The following is a 16062-nucleotide window of genomic DNA, read 5'->3' as shown; positions in this document are numbered from 1 at the left end:
ACAATATTCATCACGGACTTTAATTTCTAAATGCACTGCATTGTGACCAAAGTACATATAATGGTAGCATTTCTACTCTTCTAAATGTAATGAGGTTCTGGGGGACCTATAGATAACCAAATTTTCATTTGACTCAATAAAATAGTAATAGTAATAACAATAACACCCCCTGCAAACAAAACGTGAGTAAATTCTGTCACAAGCCCCTTAATATATGCATTGCTGTTTCTGAAGTCCACTTAACAACTTTAAGTTCAAGGGCTGCTTTCTGGGTCAATAATCAAGCATTTTAAAAGAGAAGAAGGGAAAAGTCACAGCATAAGATGTGAAATTCCTTCACAGTGTTTTTTGAAAGCTATCATATTCACAAATACCAACTTAACTTTCTAATTCTCATGACATAGGGGCGTGTATCGCAAGACCTCAAGGGTCCAGAGAAGACCTCTGAGAAAAGAACGAAAGTAGCCTCGAAGAGGCTCATCTCTACTTACAGCTGCGCTTTCCTCCCGCTCCCACTGTAAGACACGGGTCGTCAAGGTGGGAGAGGGCTGGCCTGGAAGGGGACTTGCGCTCAGTGAAGCAACGGACTGCGGGCCAGGACATTTTCCTAAGGCTCCGTGTTCCAGAGTGGCCTTTCTGCTTCCCCAGAGGGTCCAAGGTGTAATGGATACCAGGAGCGACACTGACCATGACTTGTCATAAACACATGTGTCTTTAAGTGATGATTTTTATTATCAGGCTTCCTCGACACCAACAAGTTTCAAAATCCCCCCTAGACAGCATTGTGGATTTCGGTAATGGCACGTAAGGACTAACAAACAAGTGCATTATCATTTTATTTCTACAGGTAAAGTATCAACTGGACACCAAAAATAATAAGGATTTTCACATGAATCCTCTTGAAACAACAGTATTTGCTCCAAAAATTAATTAGGAGTCACGGAAAAGGCAACTTTTAACATATCGATGTGACTGTCAAATATTTACCATTCTAGGAAAATTTTGATAGCCATGATGATTTCTATGGAATAGGCTTCCTTCCGCCCAGTAGTAAATCTGTGGGTTTTTAATTGTCTGCAATTCACTACAGGGGAAAATGCGAGCCAACTTTAAAAAGAAAGCTTCTCGAGCTTTAGTTCAAACTCCAGAGGAAACATGTTTTATAAATACTTCGCTCTTCTCTCTCAAAGACTCTTAACCAAAGAACTTCTGTGAGACAGCAAATATATCAAATTTAAAATATGCACCTAATAGGAAAATATTTAATGTAAGAACCCATATTGCCTAATATAAAGTTACTGAAAATAACATGTAAGCATTAGAATGCTGAGAGATTAGACAACAATTACCAAATTATGAAAATGAATACATCTAATTTAAACCTGTAGAATCTAACTCAGTACACTAAATCTTAAAAACCGTAATCAAAGTACACAGGTATCTCCTAAGTTAACAATCTCGGGCACTTTTTTTCCCCCAAAATGGGAATTTTTTTTTTATACTAATTATAAAAGTGACACCAAGTTATTATTAAAACATTAAAGTACAGAAACATGTAAAGTAGAAAAGAGCACATGATCCTTACCCTCCAGAAAATAACTGCTAGTAAGATTCAAGTTAGTTTTTCTTAAAATAAATGTTCAACTAGGGTTTTATCTGTCCTACATGTTGCTTTTCTTTCTTTTATTTAACAGTATAATAAAGACAATCTTACCATAGCAGTAGAGCATGTATGCATAATGATATATACAGATATAATTCAATTTCATATGACAACTGACTTTTTAAAATGGTGCATAAGCCTTCTTTTACCCTAGCGTGACTTTACATGTGGCATTCCATTTCCTGAAATAGTTTCCAATAATTAAACACCTGGAGAAACCCACCTCATACTCCAAAGCAGCTCAAAGGTCACTTCCTGTTCTAACTTCACAGCCCCCCCCTTGGCCAACCCTACCTTATATAAGTAAAGTGATGAGGGATCAGCCTCCATTCACTGCTCCCTTATCATTTTATTTATAAATCCTCAATAAAAACCTGCACATCTTATTGAAATTAACCTGCTTAGCCAAGTACAATGGCTGGTAGTTTCTCAGATGCCCTCTGCCCTGTATCCCCCTGTCGTGGCCATCCCTCCATCTCACCCTGTCTTACTTCTGACCCCTACCCAGCCAGCTCCTTCAGAGCCTTAGGGAAGACTTCTCTGACACTGTCAGCATGATCCTCTGTCTTTCTAGAGCACCCCAACATTGAACGCCTCACACTGTATTATACTAAATTAAGTTATTCATCTGTATTCCCCACAAAACGGAGAGCTTCTTGTGACAAAAGGACATGTCTTAATCAGTTTTGTTTTCCAGGCACAATTCCTGGCTCAGAGAAGACCCTTAATAAATGTTAGTATATGAATGGATAGATGGGATCAATGATGAAGGAAACAGTGAATTAAAGAAAAAAATCAATGTAAAATCTAAACCGCAAGGCATTTAAGGTCCTCACAGACAGGGTGCCGTGTTCCAATGTTGATTTGGCACTTAGATTAACTCTGTTACATCGAGTCACTGCCCAGAACCAAGGGTTAGGGTTTACCCACGGGGAAACTTTGGAGGACAATTTCTATAGCTTAAAGTCGTTAAAAAAAAAAATCATGAAACAGTGTTTATTTGCGTTTCACACTTTGCAAGCTCACACATATGCTCAAGAGAGCAAATATATTTTGGGTTTGAATACTTAAAGACTCATGTTCGGTGTTTTACCATTGAAAGAGTGCTGAAATGGTTCATTGAGAGAAATAACTCAATTAATGGAAATCATTTTATTAGTTGGAGTTTCACAAACAGTGCTTCTTTCTTGCCCCAGAAGCTGAAAGTGTACAATAGCCTCAATTCCACACCAAGCTGCCTCTGCCCATTGCTATTCCAGAGGGGCAAGTACTGCCAGCTTCCTCCATCTCAGACTATTAACGGATACCAGCATGAAAGCTTTTTCTTAGAACTGATGCAAGTCCTGTATTAGCCTTTCCACAAGGCTGGCTTGAAACTCAAATGCTCAATTTGCTAAGCAGGAATATCCTTTTCAGGATTCTGAAAGCAGATTTCTAAGCAGCCTACTTCAGACATTATGAGGACTTGACATGGACTCTGCTCTCTGCGAGACACAGAAATTATAATTCGTCTTCCCCTACTCTCATCAAAGCTGACACTGAAAAACAACATTTGAGGTTTTATTTCACATACTTAACTCATACACAACAGAGTATTAACTTCAGATTAATTATCTACCAGACTATGAACTCTTTAAAGTTGGGGATGGTGTCTGTGCATCTTTCTACCTACCGCATATTGAGCATATCAAGCCTGGTGAATCAATTTATAAAAGTTTCCATAATCCATGCTGTGTTTAGTAATGAGTGTGTCTATAAAATGCTCATAACAGTTTTCTGTTTACTAAAATGTATTATATATCTTCAGTTTTGTAAGTATGGCTGAGTAAGTTCCTAACAGGCTGACTCTCTCTCGGTAAACAACTAAAAATTCTCAAACGCTGAACAAAATACAAAAAGCAAACATCTAAAGCCTCTGCAGAATGCTCAAAAGCAAGGAGGTTCTACAAGGGAGTCAAGACTTGGAAGAAGGGAATGGCTGCGTGAATTCACTGATTGTAGAGCTTTTAGCTGCGTAGCAGAGTTTGAGGCAACCATAGTGCTGAAATGTGTGGGAGGAATACTAGAAATGAGAGTTAGACTTGAGGAGCCCCAAATTTTGTGTATAAAATCTGTCAGTCATGTATGCCAAAAATAAACGCAAAAGTCAAACTGAGAAGTAAACTGAGTTCTGCACTCCTATCCGACAGAGTCTGCATCTGAATCCAAAAATATCAACATCCCTCAAAGAAACATAACAGAATCCAATTTCCACAGTATAACACAATGTCCAGTATACAATCCAAAATTACTCAACATATAAAAAATAGGAAATATATGACATTATCAAGATAAAAGAGTATCAATTCACATCAAATCTAAGATGACTAAGATTTTAGAATTAGAGACTTTAAAGCACCTATTTTAACTGTGCTCAATTACACAAAATATAACACCTGCAATAAATGGAAAATCCCGGCAAAGAAAAAAACATGTTTCCAAATACATATATTTATATATGAATCACATATAAATTCTGAAACAGATAAGTACAATACGTGATACAAAAATTTTATCTGATAGGCTTTACCAAAAAAATAAAGATGACATAGGAAAGAGTCAATGAGTTTAAGATACAGCAGCAGAAATGATCCAAACTGAAGAAGAGGGGGAAAAAACTAATAACAAAAGTGAACAGAGTCACAGGAATCTTTTCGAGAATATCAACAGGTTGAAAGTACCTGTAATTAGAGTCTCAAAGGGCGGGGAGTGAAAGGATCAGAAAAAGTATTTAAAGAAGCAATGCCTGAAATATTATGATGAAATAGACAAATCCTTTGAAAAACACAAAACAATTTCCACAAAAGATGAAATAGAAAATCTGATTAGTGCCTTGTCAATTAAAGACATTGAAGAACTTATATTTGATTCATATATAAATATATGTATTCGAAAAGAGTTTTTCACCACCAAACTCCAGGCCCCAGACAGCTTCACTAGTGAATTCTATCTAATAATAAAGAAAACAATAGCACCAAACTGACATGCATTTTTTTTTTGGGGGGGGGAGGAGGGAAAGAACACTTCTATATGTGTGTGTGTGTGTGTGTGTGTGTGTGTATAAATTATAGGCCACTATCACTCATGAATACAGATGCATTTGAATCCAACAATGTATAAAAAGGATAATACATCATTAAGTAGGGTTTAACCCAAGAATGCAAAACTGGTTTAATTTAGCCAAAACAATCAATAAAATTCACTATATTAACAGTATAAAGGAGAAACATCCTGTGTTCATTTCAATAGATGCAGAAAAGGTATTCACCAAAATTCATCACCCAGTCAGGATCAAATCTCTCAGCAAAACTAAAATAGAAGAAAACTTCCTCTAGCAGATACAGGTCACCTACAAAAAAAACCTCACAGCTTTATCATGCTTAATGGTAAAATACTGAATGTTTTCCACATTGCCTGAGAACAAGAGAAAACTGCCTAACGTCACCACTTGTATTCAAGCATTATACTAGAGATCCTAGCCAATACAATAATAAGATAATAAAAAGCATAAAAATTGGGAAGAAAGAAGTAAACTGTTTATGCAGATGATATGATTATGTACATAGCATATTCTAAGGAATCTATAAAACAACTTGCTAGAACAAGTGAATTTATTAGCAAGGTAGCAGAATACAAGGTTTATACTAGAGGCAAAAGGTTATAGTAGAGGCAAAAAAATTGGAAAACAAGATTTTGAAATACTTTACAAAAGTGTTCAAAAAACATGAAACACTTAGGAATAAGTTCAACAAAAGACAAGACCTCTACCCTAAAAAGTACAAAACACTACTGACAGAAATTAAAAATCTAAATGGAAAGATATACCATGTTCAAGGAAGGGAAGACTTAATATTGTTAAGATGTCAGAACTCCCTAAACTGATCAACAGATTCAATGCAACTGCAATCATAATCCCAGCAGAATGTTTTGTGAAAATAAAACAATAAATTTATATAGAATTGCAAAGGATCTATATGCAAGCAATCCTGAAAAAGGACAAAGTTGAAGGGACTACATTACCTAACTTCACGTCTTACTATAAAAAGCAACAGTAATGAAGATGGTATGGTACTGGCATAATGATCCATAAATAGATCAATGAAGCAAAACAGAAAGTACAGAAATAGACCCTCACTTAACACAGTCATCCAGTTTCCAACAAAGATGCCAACACAATCCGTGGGAGGAAAATATCTTTCAGCAAATGGTACTGAAAAAACTGGATATCCATATGAAGAAAAAATGAATTTTGACTGTCTTTCTCACACCATACACAAAAACTAATTTGAGATGGATCACAGACGTAAAATTAAAAGCTATAATGGTAAAGCTTTTAGGGGAAACACAGGAGACTATAACTTATAAAGGACTCTAACATTTCCTTGAGGTTGGCAAAGATTTCTTGGTTGACAGAAGGTAAAATCATAAAAGAAAAACTTGATACATTAGACGTCATCAAAATTTAAAACTTCTGCTTATCAAAAAACTCTGTTAAGAAAATAATAGGCAAGCCACAGACTGAGTCAAATATTCACAAAACGTATATCCAACAAAAGATCTGTAGCCAGGATATATTAAAAAAAAGCTCCTACAACTCAATGATAAGAAGACATACAGCCCACTCAGGGAGCGGCAAAAGATCTAAAAAGAGACTTCAAAATTGAAGATATATAAATGGTCAATAAGTGCATGAAAAAGTACACAAAATCATTAATCAACAGGGAAATGCAAATTAACACCACAAGAAAATACCAATACCCTGTCAGAATGGCTACAATTAAGGAGACTGACAACATCAAATATGGATTTAGATATATGGAGCAACCACAACTTTGCATGCACTGTTCTAGGAATGCCACAAATACAACCACTTTGGGAAAACAATCATGGCGATTCATTATAAAACTAAATACACAGCAATTTAAACCCTAAATAGTTACTAAAAATAAATGAAAACGTATGGTCACAAAATGTACGAAAAGGTTCCCAGAAATTTAATTATAATAACCCCGAACTGAAAACTGCCCAGGCAAATGGATAAATACATTGTGGTATTTTCAGGTACTGGATTATTGTGCTGCAATCAAAAGACATTAACTACTAATATATACAACAGTATGCATAAATCATGTACATGGACACTCAGAGGAAAGAAAAAAGAAAAGCAGAGTAAAAAGAAGATCAATTTAGGCCAAATCTGAGATGATCAAGATTTTAGAATTAGACTTTAAAGCACCTATTGTAACTGTGCCAAATGTCATAAAATAACACTTACAGTGAATAAAAATCAAACTTTTTTCTAGAATAATTAGGGAATATTTTAAGCATTTATGTGCCAAACCCTATGGCCAAGCATTTAACATGGATAACCTTATTTCTTATCAATCCAACCTTATCTTACAAACGAAGAAACTACAGTAGGAAGAAGTTGAACAGGCTGTCCAAAGTCCAAAATGTAACTCAGAAGAATAAATTTTAGAGTTCCGCAACTCACGCCAAACAGGAGGGACAGAATCACCAAATAAGGTTTCACCTGATTGTAAAAGTATGTGTGTTGGGGCGTCGTGCTAAGGGAGAACACCTCAAGAACACACCAAACAGAACGTAAACGGAGCGTGCGCTCCCCTGTGATAAGCTCTGACACACCTGCAGTGCAGGCTCACGGTCTTACCTTAGGGAACTGTTTTACAGGAATCAACACTTTCTGTCCCAGCTTCATGTTCTTATTAATCACCACATCAATGTACTTTTCTTCGTCCTTGCCTTCTCCTTTGTGAAACTTTTCTATTTCTGTGGAAGAAAAACAGACAACTGTGAAGTGTCTGACTTAGAACTCCAGAGGCTGGGGGTTCTCCTTGGCTCTACGGTGGCAAGAAACCCAGTACAGAATATGGACTTCAGATGGCTACAGTTTTTTCAGGTAATGACATATGCCCCATTGTCTGGATGATTCTCCACCAGTACAGCGGGAAAACGCACACACCAGGGCACTACAACGTGAAATCTCAATCGCCCAAGCTAATGGAAGGGAACAAACACAAACATAAAAATAGATTCTTTGGGGCCTTTTGGAATCCTAGGAAAAGGCCGATCAAATGGCAAAGAAAAGCCAGAGACTATTCTCAGCTCACCGTTACCAAGCACCGACATCCCTATTTATCAAACCCCGCCTGGCTCTCCAAGGCGTTTCCCATCAAGAATGGGTTCTCCAAGATGGCCTTAAAAGCCCTGGACAACCTTCTGTCAGTCGACCTCCCCAACCAAATCCTCCCTCCTCACAAGTGACAAGCCCAATCACAAGCTCATGGCTTTGTTAATGCTCTTGTCTCTTCTTGTGATGTTATTCTGATGATTTCAATGTCACACATCTCCTTCGAGATTCAACCACATTAAATATTACCTTTTATGTGTTACGGTCCCTTTCCTCAACTGGGCAGCAGCAGCAGCAGTGGGAAACTCAGTCCCTCCCACCACGATACTCACAAAGCACTTCATGCACAATGCTACTACCATTTCTAGCTTAGCTCTGCAGCTTCCGACCAAAGCTTCTAAAAATAAAGATAATTACTAAGTCTCCAAATGAGCTGATCATTTTGTTTCCTTTCTTGTATTATCCTAAGTTTTGATCCTGTAACACTGATCATTCTATATAGAATCTGCATGGGAACAATATACACTGAAACAGAAGTATGTGAAATGTAAACGTTTACATAGATAATTCTTGTTATTGTTGCTGGAAAAAATTCTTCCAGGGTACTTTTAATTTTGACATTTTTCTATAAAAATAAAATATACATATGGTGAAAAGTTAAAACAGTATCACAGAATATAAAAGTAAAAGAAAGCTTCTCCTATACCCATACTCCAGAGGTAATAATAAAGAATGTTATATACTCTTTCAGAAATTTTCCATGAATAAATCAGCACACAGGCATGCACATATACAATCTGTTTGAAAATTGTAGAACTAACGGTGGATATGAGCTAAATTAGCTTTGTTTTCCTCAGTAAAAAGCAATAAGTCACATGTCACCTGCTCCACTGACTTCAGCTTTAATCAGTAGAAGAAAATAAGTTCCACATTTTATTTTTATTTATCCATTTATGCTATAATTGGGAGTACCTTTAGCGAGTTAGAAGATTTAACAAAATTAGGTACACTGAAACTTACCAGAAAAAAGGATTTTTAATGTTATGTATACATTTGTCAAAATATTTAACTACCTATCTTCTTTTTAAATAACAAAGCATTTTTATAATTTTGAGAACTTAGATGCATAATTTAATATTTAATTCCCTAATCAGCACTCAAAATGTTATTCCTTGCATCAGTGACGTTTAACATTTGAAGTAACATGGAAAGTCGTAAAGGTAAGATTAAAAAATTAGAAAAAAATATATATTTTACCATATATTAAAGGTTGAGATATATCTATGATTTTAAAGAGGAAAGTAAAATTTAAAAGAAAAAATATATAAAATACCTCATTTCCTCTCCAGTCAACTTTGCAAATCTTATATTGCTAAAATACCTAGTTGTTACATTAAGTAAGCTTTGAAATATGATGAAATATAATATTTCACTGTTTAAGATTTATTTAAGAAAAAAGTTTAAAGCCCGATGTCCTGTTAAAGCATGTAGGTCTGCAGGTACTGGACCTAACACACCACATAGCAATGGAAAGAGCCCCATTCCTGTCACTGGCATCAAACAGATCTGGTTTTCAGCACAGCTCAGGCCCCTGTGACCTCCTGTGGTAACATTCAGAACTGCTCAAAACTTCTGTTTTTTTAGGCGTTGTTCAATCAACAATTTTGCATTTTCTGCTTGATTGAAGATTATAAGTAGGTTGATGTTTTTATGAAGTCCAATAAAGTAATATGCAAAGTAACAGAAGTGTACAAGATGATTTAATGAAATCTTGAAACTGTCCCTAACTGGGAGTTTCATATTCTAAAACTCAGGCTACTACCCCTCCGGTCTTCCTTAGGGAAGGGAAGGCACTGGACACCTACCAAGGTGGATTTAACCTTTTAGTAAATTGGAGCATATGAAAGTCAACCACAGAAAATCCAGCCAAATGTTCAAGGTGGAACACATAGGGGATCTGACTTTCACTAATCCCTAGATTACATTTGTTACATACAGTTTAATGTACCAATGCCATCTCCCAGTGCAGAAATAATAAGCAAATGTGTGATTAGGTTTTAGATGATGGAGGGGATTAAAATGCTATGCTTTCAAATCATGGACACCAAATTTCTGTCAACCTGGGAATCTAGTGTCAGTTGTGTCTTTTTTGGCTTTTGTTTTTCCATTTCTTTTTGTTTTTGTCTTGGTCCCGTACGGAGCCTCCCTAAGCAATGGCCACTTACATTTTAGCCTACCAAATATACTAAAATCCACTAATCCTCTAAAACACAGCAAAATAATCTTTGAATTTAAATAAGTTAAATTTCCAATGTAAGAAAAACTAGTGAATTTTCATTAAAACTGCTTAAGGGCTTCCCTGGTGGCACAGTGGTTGAGAGTTCGTCTGCTGATGCAGGGGACGCGGGTTTGTGCCCCGGTCCGGGAAGATCTCGCTGGGCCCGTGAGCCATGGCCGCTGAGCCTGCGCGTCTGGAGCCTGTGCTCCGCAATGGGAGAGGCCACGACAGTGAGAGGCCCGCGTACCGCAAAAACAAAAAAAACAAAAACAAAAAAAACAAAAAAAAACCTGCTTAAATTCTCTCACAGAATCAAACACATCTAAATTGACATTTTCCTTTGTCCCAGCAACTCCATTTCTACAAATTTACCCTACAAATATACTTGGATAGATTATAAAATATTACATACAAAGTTATCCATTTAAAGCACTGTCTTTAATAGCAAAACACTGGAAATCATCTAAATGTCTATAATTAAGAACCTGGTTACTAAGCTAGGGCACAGCCATACAACGAAATCACATACAGCCACTTTACAACGTCAGGAAACTCTTTATGTTCTGATAGGAAAAGGTCTCCACCAAATAACTGTTTAGTACACGTACACACACAGTGTAAAACAGTGTAAGAATATATGTTCATATTCATTTGTATATGCACAGAAAATAGCTCACTTCTTCTATATAAGAAACGAGTAACAGTGATTAACTGTCAAGGGGGAAATGCAGTGGATAAGAAACAGGAATAGGTCTTTCGCGGTATCTCTTTTACATTGTTTTAAAATTTTGAATTATGTGAATATTTTACCCTTCAAATTTTAAATCTTTAAACACTTTGGCAGAATTTTTTTTTAATATTGGAACAGAATAAAATAAGAATGTATACAGAGATTGCCATGTTTATATTTTGTGTCTTGGCTGAAAATCCAGAGCTTGACTCTCTCTTGATCATTCATTTAAGCTCTTCATTAAAATATTCTTTCACTGAAACTGTGATGAGGAATTTACCTGGACTGCCTATCCCACTTGAAGCAACAGATGTGTTTCTGGAAACTACATGCACAATATTTTATCTTGAGAATCCAATAATACTTCCAATGCAATGGGGTTCACATAGTGAGGGAGAGAGGAACAGGTATCTATCCAAAAAACACTGACTGAGGTCTGATACATTGGAGAAACTGTACTGGGTGCTGGGAAGAAAATACACAGAATCTGTGGCATGTAAACAAACGAATTTAATATAATGTACACAGTGTTGCAGAAAAGGGACTAACAGCTTTGGAACTTGGAAAATTATTCAAAAAGCTAGCAAATGCGTGCTAAGTTCTTAAAGGATGAGGAACAGAGTTTGCCAGGCAAAGAGCCGATGAGTTCTTCAGTGAAATAAAGTAACCCTGGGTAACACCAGTTCACATTCCCTCATCTGACCAGTTAGACGGTGCAGTTGATACACGGAGTTTTACTCCCCCCCACTTTTTCTCCTTTAACAGTACAAAATAGAATAAATCACACAAGTAATCATGACGAGCTCCTGCCACTGTAGAGCCAGTCAGTGAACAAGCTGAGACATGGACTCCATTTCCTCACCCCACATCCTGGGTTCCTGCAGAAAGAGCCAGGGTGAGAAGAGGGGGTAGTTCTCTGCGGCCAACACAGAGGAGAAATGAGGACAAAAGCATGAAAAGGCAGGCCAGGTTCTTAAAGTCAACACTGATTACTAAGGGTCCAGTAACAACAGGGAGATACTGAGAGCTGTCAGCTAAGGAGTGAGGTGATGGGCACCAGCCTCAAGGAAAGGGGGGCCTGAGCAGAAATGGAATGGATGGAGTGTGGAGAGAGAGCGCAGATGACATCACAGCTGGATGATAAGACAATCTGTCCCATGAACAGCGCATGAGGGATGGAACTAGAGGGCTTATTTCTATTTGGACAGAAAGCCATCAGAGAGGCAAACCCTTCGTATTCAGAGGAGGCATCAAGCCCACAGGACACCCGGGCTGGAGCAAACACACAGGCGTGCCTGCACACCTCTCCCCTCCCTTGCCCTCTACCCCTAACCTAATGCCCAGCTTTTCACGGCTTCTAAAGCACCAGCTCACCGAGGTTCAGGCTTCTGCACTTGTTCCCCAAGACTGGAACACTTCTGGGGACTTTTCCTGGAATAACAGCCTTCTCTTTGGTGCCTCGGCCTAGATTCCACTTCCTAGAAAGACTGTCTTTGAATTCCCAGACTAGTTACCCAAAACAACGCAGCGTTCCAGCATGATACTCACCACAGGTGTTAACTTCCTACTAAATGTCCATCTTCTCCAACAGACTGCCAGTCCCCTCCCCACACTTAACTCCTTTCGTGGTCCTAACAAAGCTGGGAGGCAGGAAGGGGCAAGGAAAGGGAACGAGGGACTGCACGGAGAGGGCAGCCTGGCAGGGGTTGCAACTTCCCCAGAGGAAGCAGCCAGCCTGTGCTAACCTAACAGGGGGGAAGCCAAAGAGAACACACCCTGGGATCTCACTTCCTCCTGCAGACCTGCTGCTGGTGGCTCCATGGGGGAGGGGCAACCCAAGCAGAAGCCAGAGGGTGACAGTGTCTGCTGATGCAGCCCTCAGGCACCCACATCAGCCCCGGGCACAGAGCAGAGGAGGGTGAAAGAGGAACTGGTGAGGCAAAAAACAGCAATCCAGCCCCACATCTTTGGTAACTGAAGGAAGCTTTAAACAGTGTCTGATGCCTCCGATACATACAAAAGTTTCCTTTTGGGCTTACACCACATATAATATTACACAGCAAAATACTGAAAAGTAACAAAAATCATTTTAGAGATCACTTATTACGACAGTACTAAGTAAATAATAATTATCATGACTTTGTTGACAATGATTCACCAGGTTAAGGGCTGCATGTTTGACTTAAGGTCTCTCTTTATTCTAATGAACTTATGATCTATCACCTTCATTTTACAGAATAAGACCCTGAGGATTCAAATGGGTTCGAAGCTTGCCAAAGGTTGGACAGTTCGTAAGTACCAAGGCAGGATTCACGCTAAGATTCAGCTAACGTTAAAGCCTGTTTCATTAGCTGTTTAAAAGCTATGTAATAAAAATTCATGAAAGGTTCAGATAAGTATAAATAATGCAAATCAGCCTGCACAATTAACTACTAGGGCAGACAGTAATATGGTCAAAAGCTGCCCCCCGCCCTTTCCCAAGGACCTTAACTATGTGTGAACTTACTAAAGGACAGGGGTTAGCCTGGATCTATAATGAAACAAGAAGTCCACATAAGCAGAATGATAATACGTACGTGCTCCACATTCAGACAGCTATTTCAAAATAATACAAGAGCCTAGTTGGAGGATTTAAAATGATCTTAAAATATATATAGTGTTCACAGCCATTGTAAATTCTGTTTGACAGATTACTAAAATGTTATTATGCCTTCTGGTCAGAAAAGATATTCCTTAACCTCCAACATGACAAATGTTTTCACAACGGAATTATTTTATTTAAGCAAACCAAACCTAACAGAACACCTATTAGATTCAAACCAGAGTTGAGTACACTAAAACCTGCCCAGACTAGACTGATTCATACAGCTCATGATCTTGCAAATAATCTTCCATAAACAGAAATAAACGGCACAGCAGAATAGAGATGCATATCACTATCTGGTAAGAATAAGCTCATCATAAATACACAAAAATATACCATCCGGGGAGCAAAAAACAGTCAATACTTTAAATATTAAAATGCTTGGAAGTAAACCTCTTTTTATGAAGACAAGACAGTGTTAATAGTTGTACGCAAAGTCTCCTTAAATACATACACAAGGCATAAGATTAAAACATACACACAAGGAAATGACAGTCAAATTCCTCCAGGGAGGAAAAGTAAGATTGATAAGGAGGGAGGGAGAGAGGAGGGAATTACAGCTGACCCTAGAACAAGGAGGGGTCGAGGGCGCTGATCCTCCCCACAGTCCAAACTCCGTATGTAACTTATAGTTGGCCCTCCGTATCCACAGTTCCTCTGTATCCACGGTTCCGCACCTGCGGAGAAAACCATTATTTTCTATTCTTTAAAAATCTGGGTAAAAAGCGGACCTGCACAGTCCAAACCCATGTTGTTCAATAGTCAACTGTAATTCTACCCATCATGGATAATTAACAAGAATATAACAATAATACTGGCAGCTGGAATTTATTTACTGACTATTGTCCAGGTATTTAATCCTTGTAACCATGCAGCAGAGTAGATGTAATCTTCATTTTACAGAAAGGAAACAGCTGCTTACAGAATCCAGTGATTTAGCTAAGATCCCAGAGCAGGCCCGGATCTAGGATTCCAACCCCAGTGTATCTGATTCCTAAAGCCATGCTCCCCTCCCGTTTCTTAGTATCACTGTAGTAAAGGGATCTTGATTTTGAGTGAGAAAAAATTCTTTGGATTATTACTTAGTTCTGGGGGAAACTAACCAAGTTATTACAAGTATCAAAAGAAATGATGTTTATCAAAGTGCTTTGAAAACTATAACACATAATGCAAATACAGGTTATTCTTGTTTACTCAATACAAAGCCTAAATTGTGATGACTGATTTACATGTATCTCACTGTAGAACGGATTTCAAGAAGAATTTGTGAAACCAATATGATTCTACAAATTCAAATCAAGGTTAACTAAAAAACTCTGAGCACTACTCAGAATTATTGTAACAAATTTTACCAAATTATTTTTAAGAGAGAAAACATGCTTCCAGTGTACTGGCCCCTTTTCATCCCCTTAAATATATGCAGTCATTCACCAAAAAAAGGGCATCATGGCAGAAAAAAAAATACGAAGATAAGACATGTTGATCATTCAATGCCCCAGTGAAATGTAAATTTATCATCTAAACAAGGGGAAAGACTCAAAGACCTTCAGAAATGAGGAGGTCACTGGATTTTGGTACTAAAGTCTAACAATTTTCAAAATAAACTTCTGATTGCAAAGGTTTGTGTGTGTGTGTGTGTGTGTTTTTAAGAGAGTTTGAGCCTTATTAGTAATGGCAATGGGAAAGCTTAAGGATTTTTTTTTTAATTAATTTATTTTTTGTTGTGCTGGGTCTTCATTTCTGTGCGAGGGCTTTCTCTAGTTGCGGCAAGCGGGGGCCACTCTTCATCGCGGTGCGCGGGCCTCTCCCTATCACGGCCTCTCTTGTTGTGGAGCACAAGCTCCGGACGCGCAGGCTCAGTAGTTGTGGCTCACGGGCCCAGTTGCTCCGCGGCATGTGGGATCCTCCCAGACCAGGGCTCGAACCCGTGTCCCCTGCATTAGCAGGCAGATTCTCAGCCACTGCACCACCAGGGAAGCCCGCAAAGGGTTTTTATAATTTTAAAACCATAAACACCAAGGAATGTAAATCAGAGGTGAGATGTTCCTTAAAATTGGTAGAAGGAATCTAACAAGTTGAACAATTACAGTATTCTAGACACTACCCTGGTTGCACACACGAAGGCCACAGAACTTCTCAGAGCGCTGGGACAGGAATTACCACCCCCTTTTCTCTTGTACACCTAGTAAGTGGCAGAGCTAAAGTCTGACTGCAGGATTCTCTGACTCTCAAAAGGTTTGCTTCTCCCTCAAAATACTCACAACTGGCTTCTGTGAAATAAAATTCATATTTTATGGCAAGAAAAGAAAACTTGAAACATAAAAAGGTTTCTCTGCCCTTTGGCCTCCTGTCTCCCCTCTACTGTGCATTGTGGAACTGCATTAGGCATCAACCAAACCTCCCCACTGGCAGAAATACCTGCTCAACCATGAGGAGCAACATTCTAGAATCCACAGGACAACTCCTTAAAAGATACCCTTCCTTCTGAATCTTGTAAGGGGTCACGCTGACCCATGGCCCACTACCTGCTTTGTAAGCTTAGATCTGGATTGTGTAA

The 16062-nt window shown here is 38.2% G+C and overlaps 1 protein-coding gene across 7 annotated transcripts in view; it reads right to left on the bottom strand.

Moving 5' to 3' along the window:
- KHDRBS3 (KH RNA binding domain containing, signal transduction associated 3) overlaps positions 1-16062 on the bottom strand; it is a 179851-nt gene that overhangs the window by 101966 nt on the left and 61823 nt on the right. For 6 of the 7 annotated variants that reach the window (XR_009516688.1, XM_059995230.1, XM_059995231.2 and 3 more), the window contains one exon: positions 7374-7492. Coding sequence is in view for 6 of the 7 variants with exons in the window: in XM_059995229.1 (XP_059851212.1) it covers positions 7374-7492 (119 nt within the window). In the remaining variant the exon portion in view is untranslated. Of the gene's footprint in view, positions 1-7373; positions 7493-12409; positions 12538-16062 lie in introns of those variants that run through there. The other variant, XM_059995233.1, reaches the window with a different exon arrangement.

Source organism: Delphinus delphis, chromosome 17 (assembly GCF_949987515.2).
Source record: "Delphinus delphis chromosome 17, mDelDel1.2, whole genome shotgun sequence".
NCBI lineage: Eukaryota > Metazoa > Chordata > Mammalia > Artiodactyla > Delphinidae > Delphinus > Delphinus delphis.
This window is presented reverse-complemented; position numbering and strand designations above follow the sequence as displayed.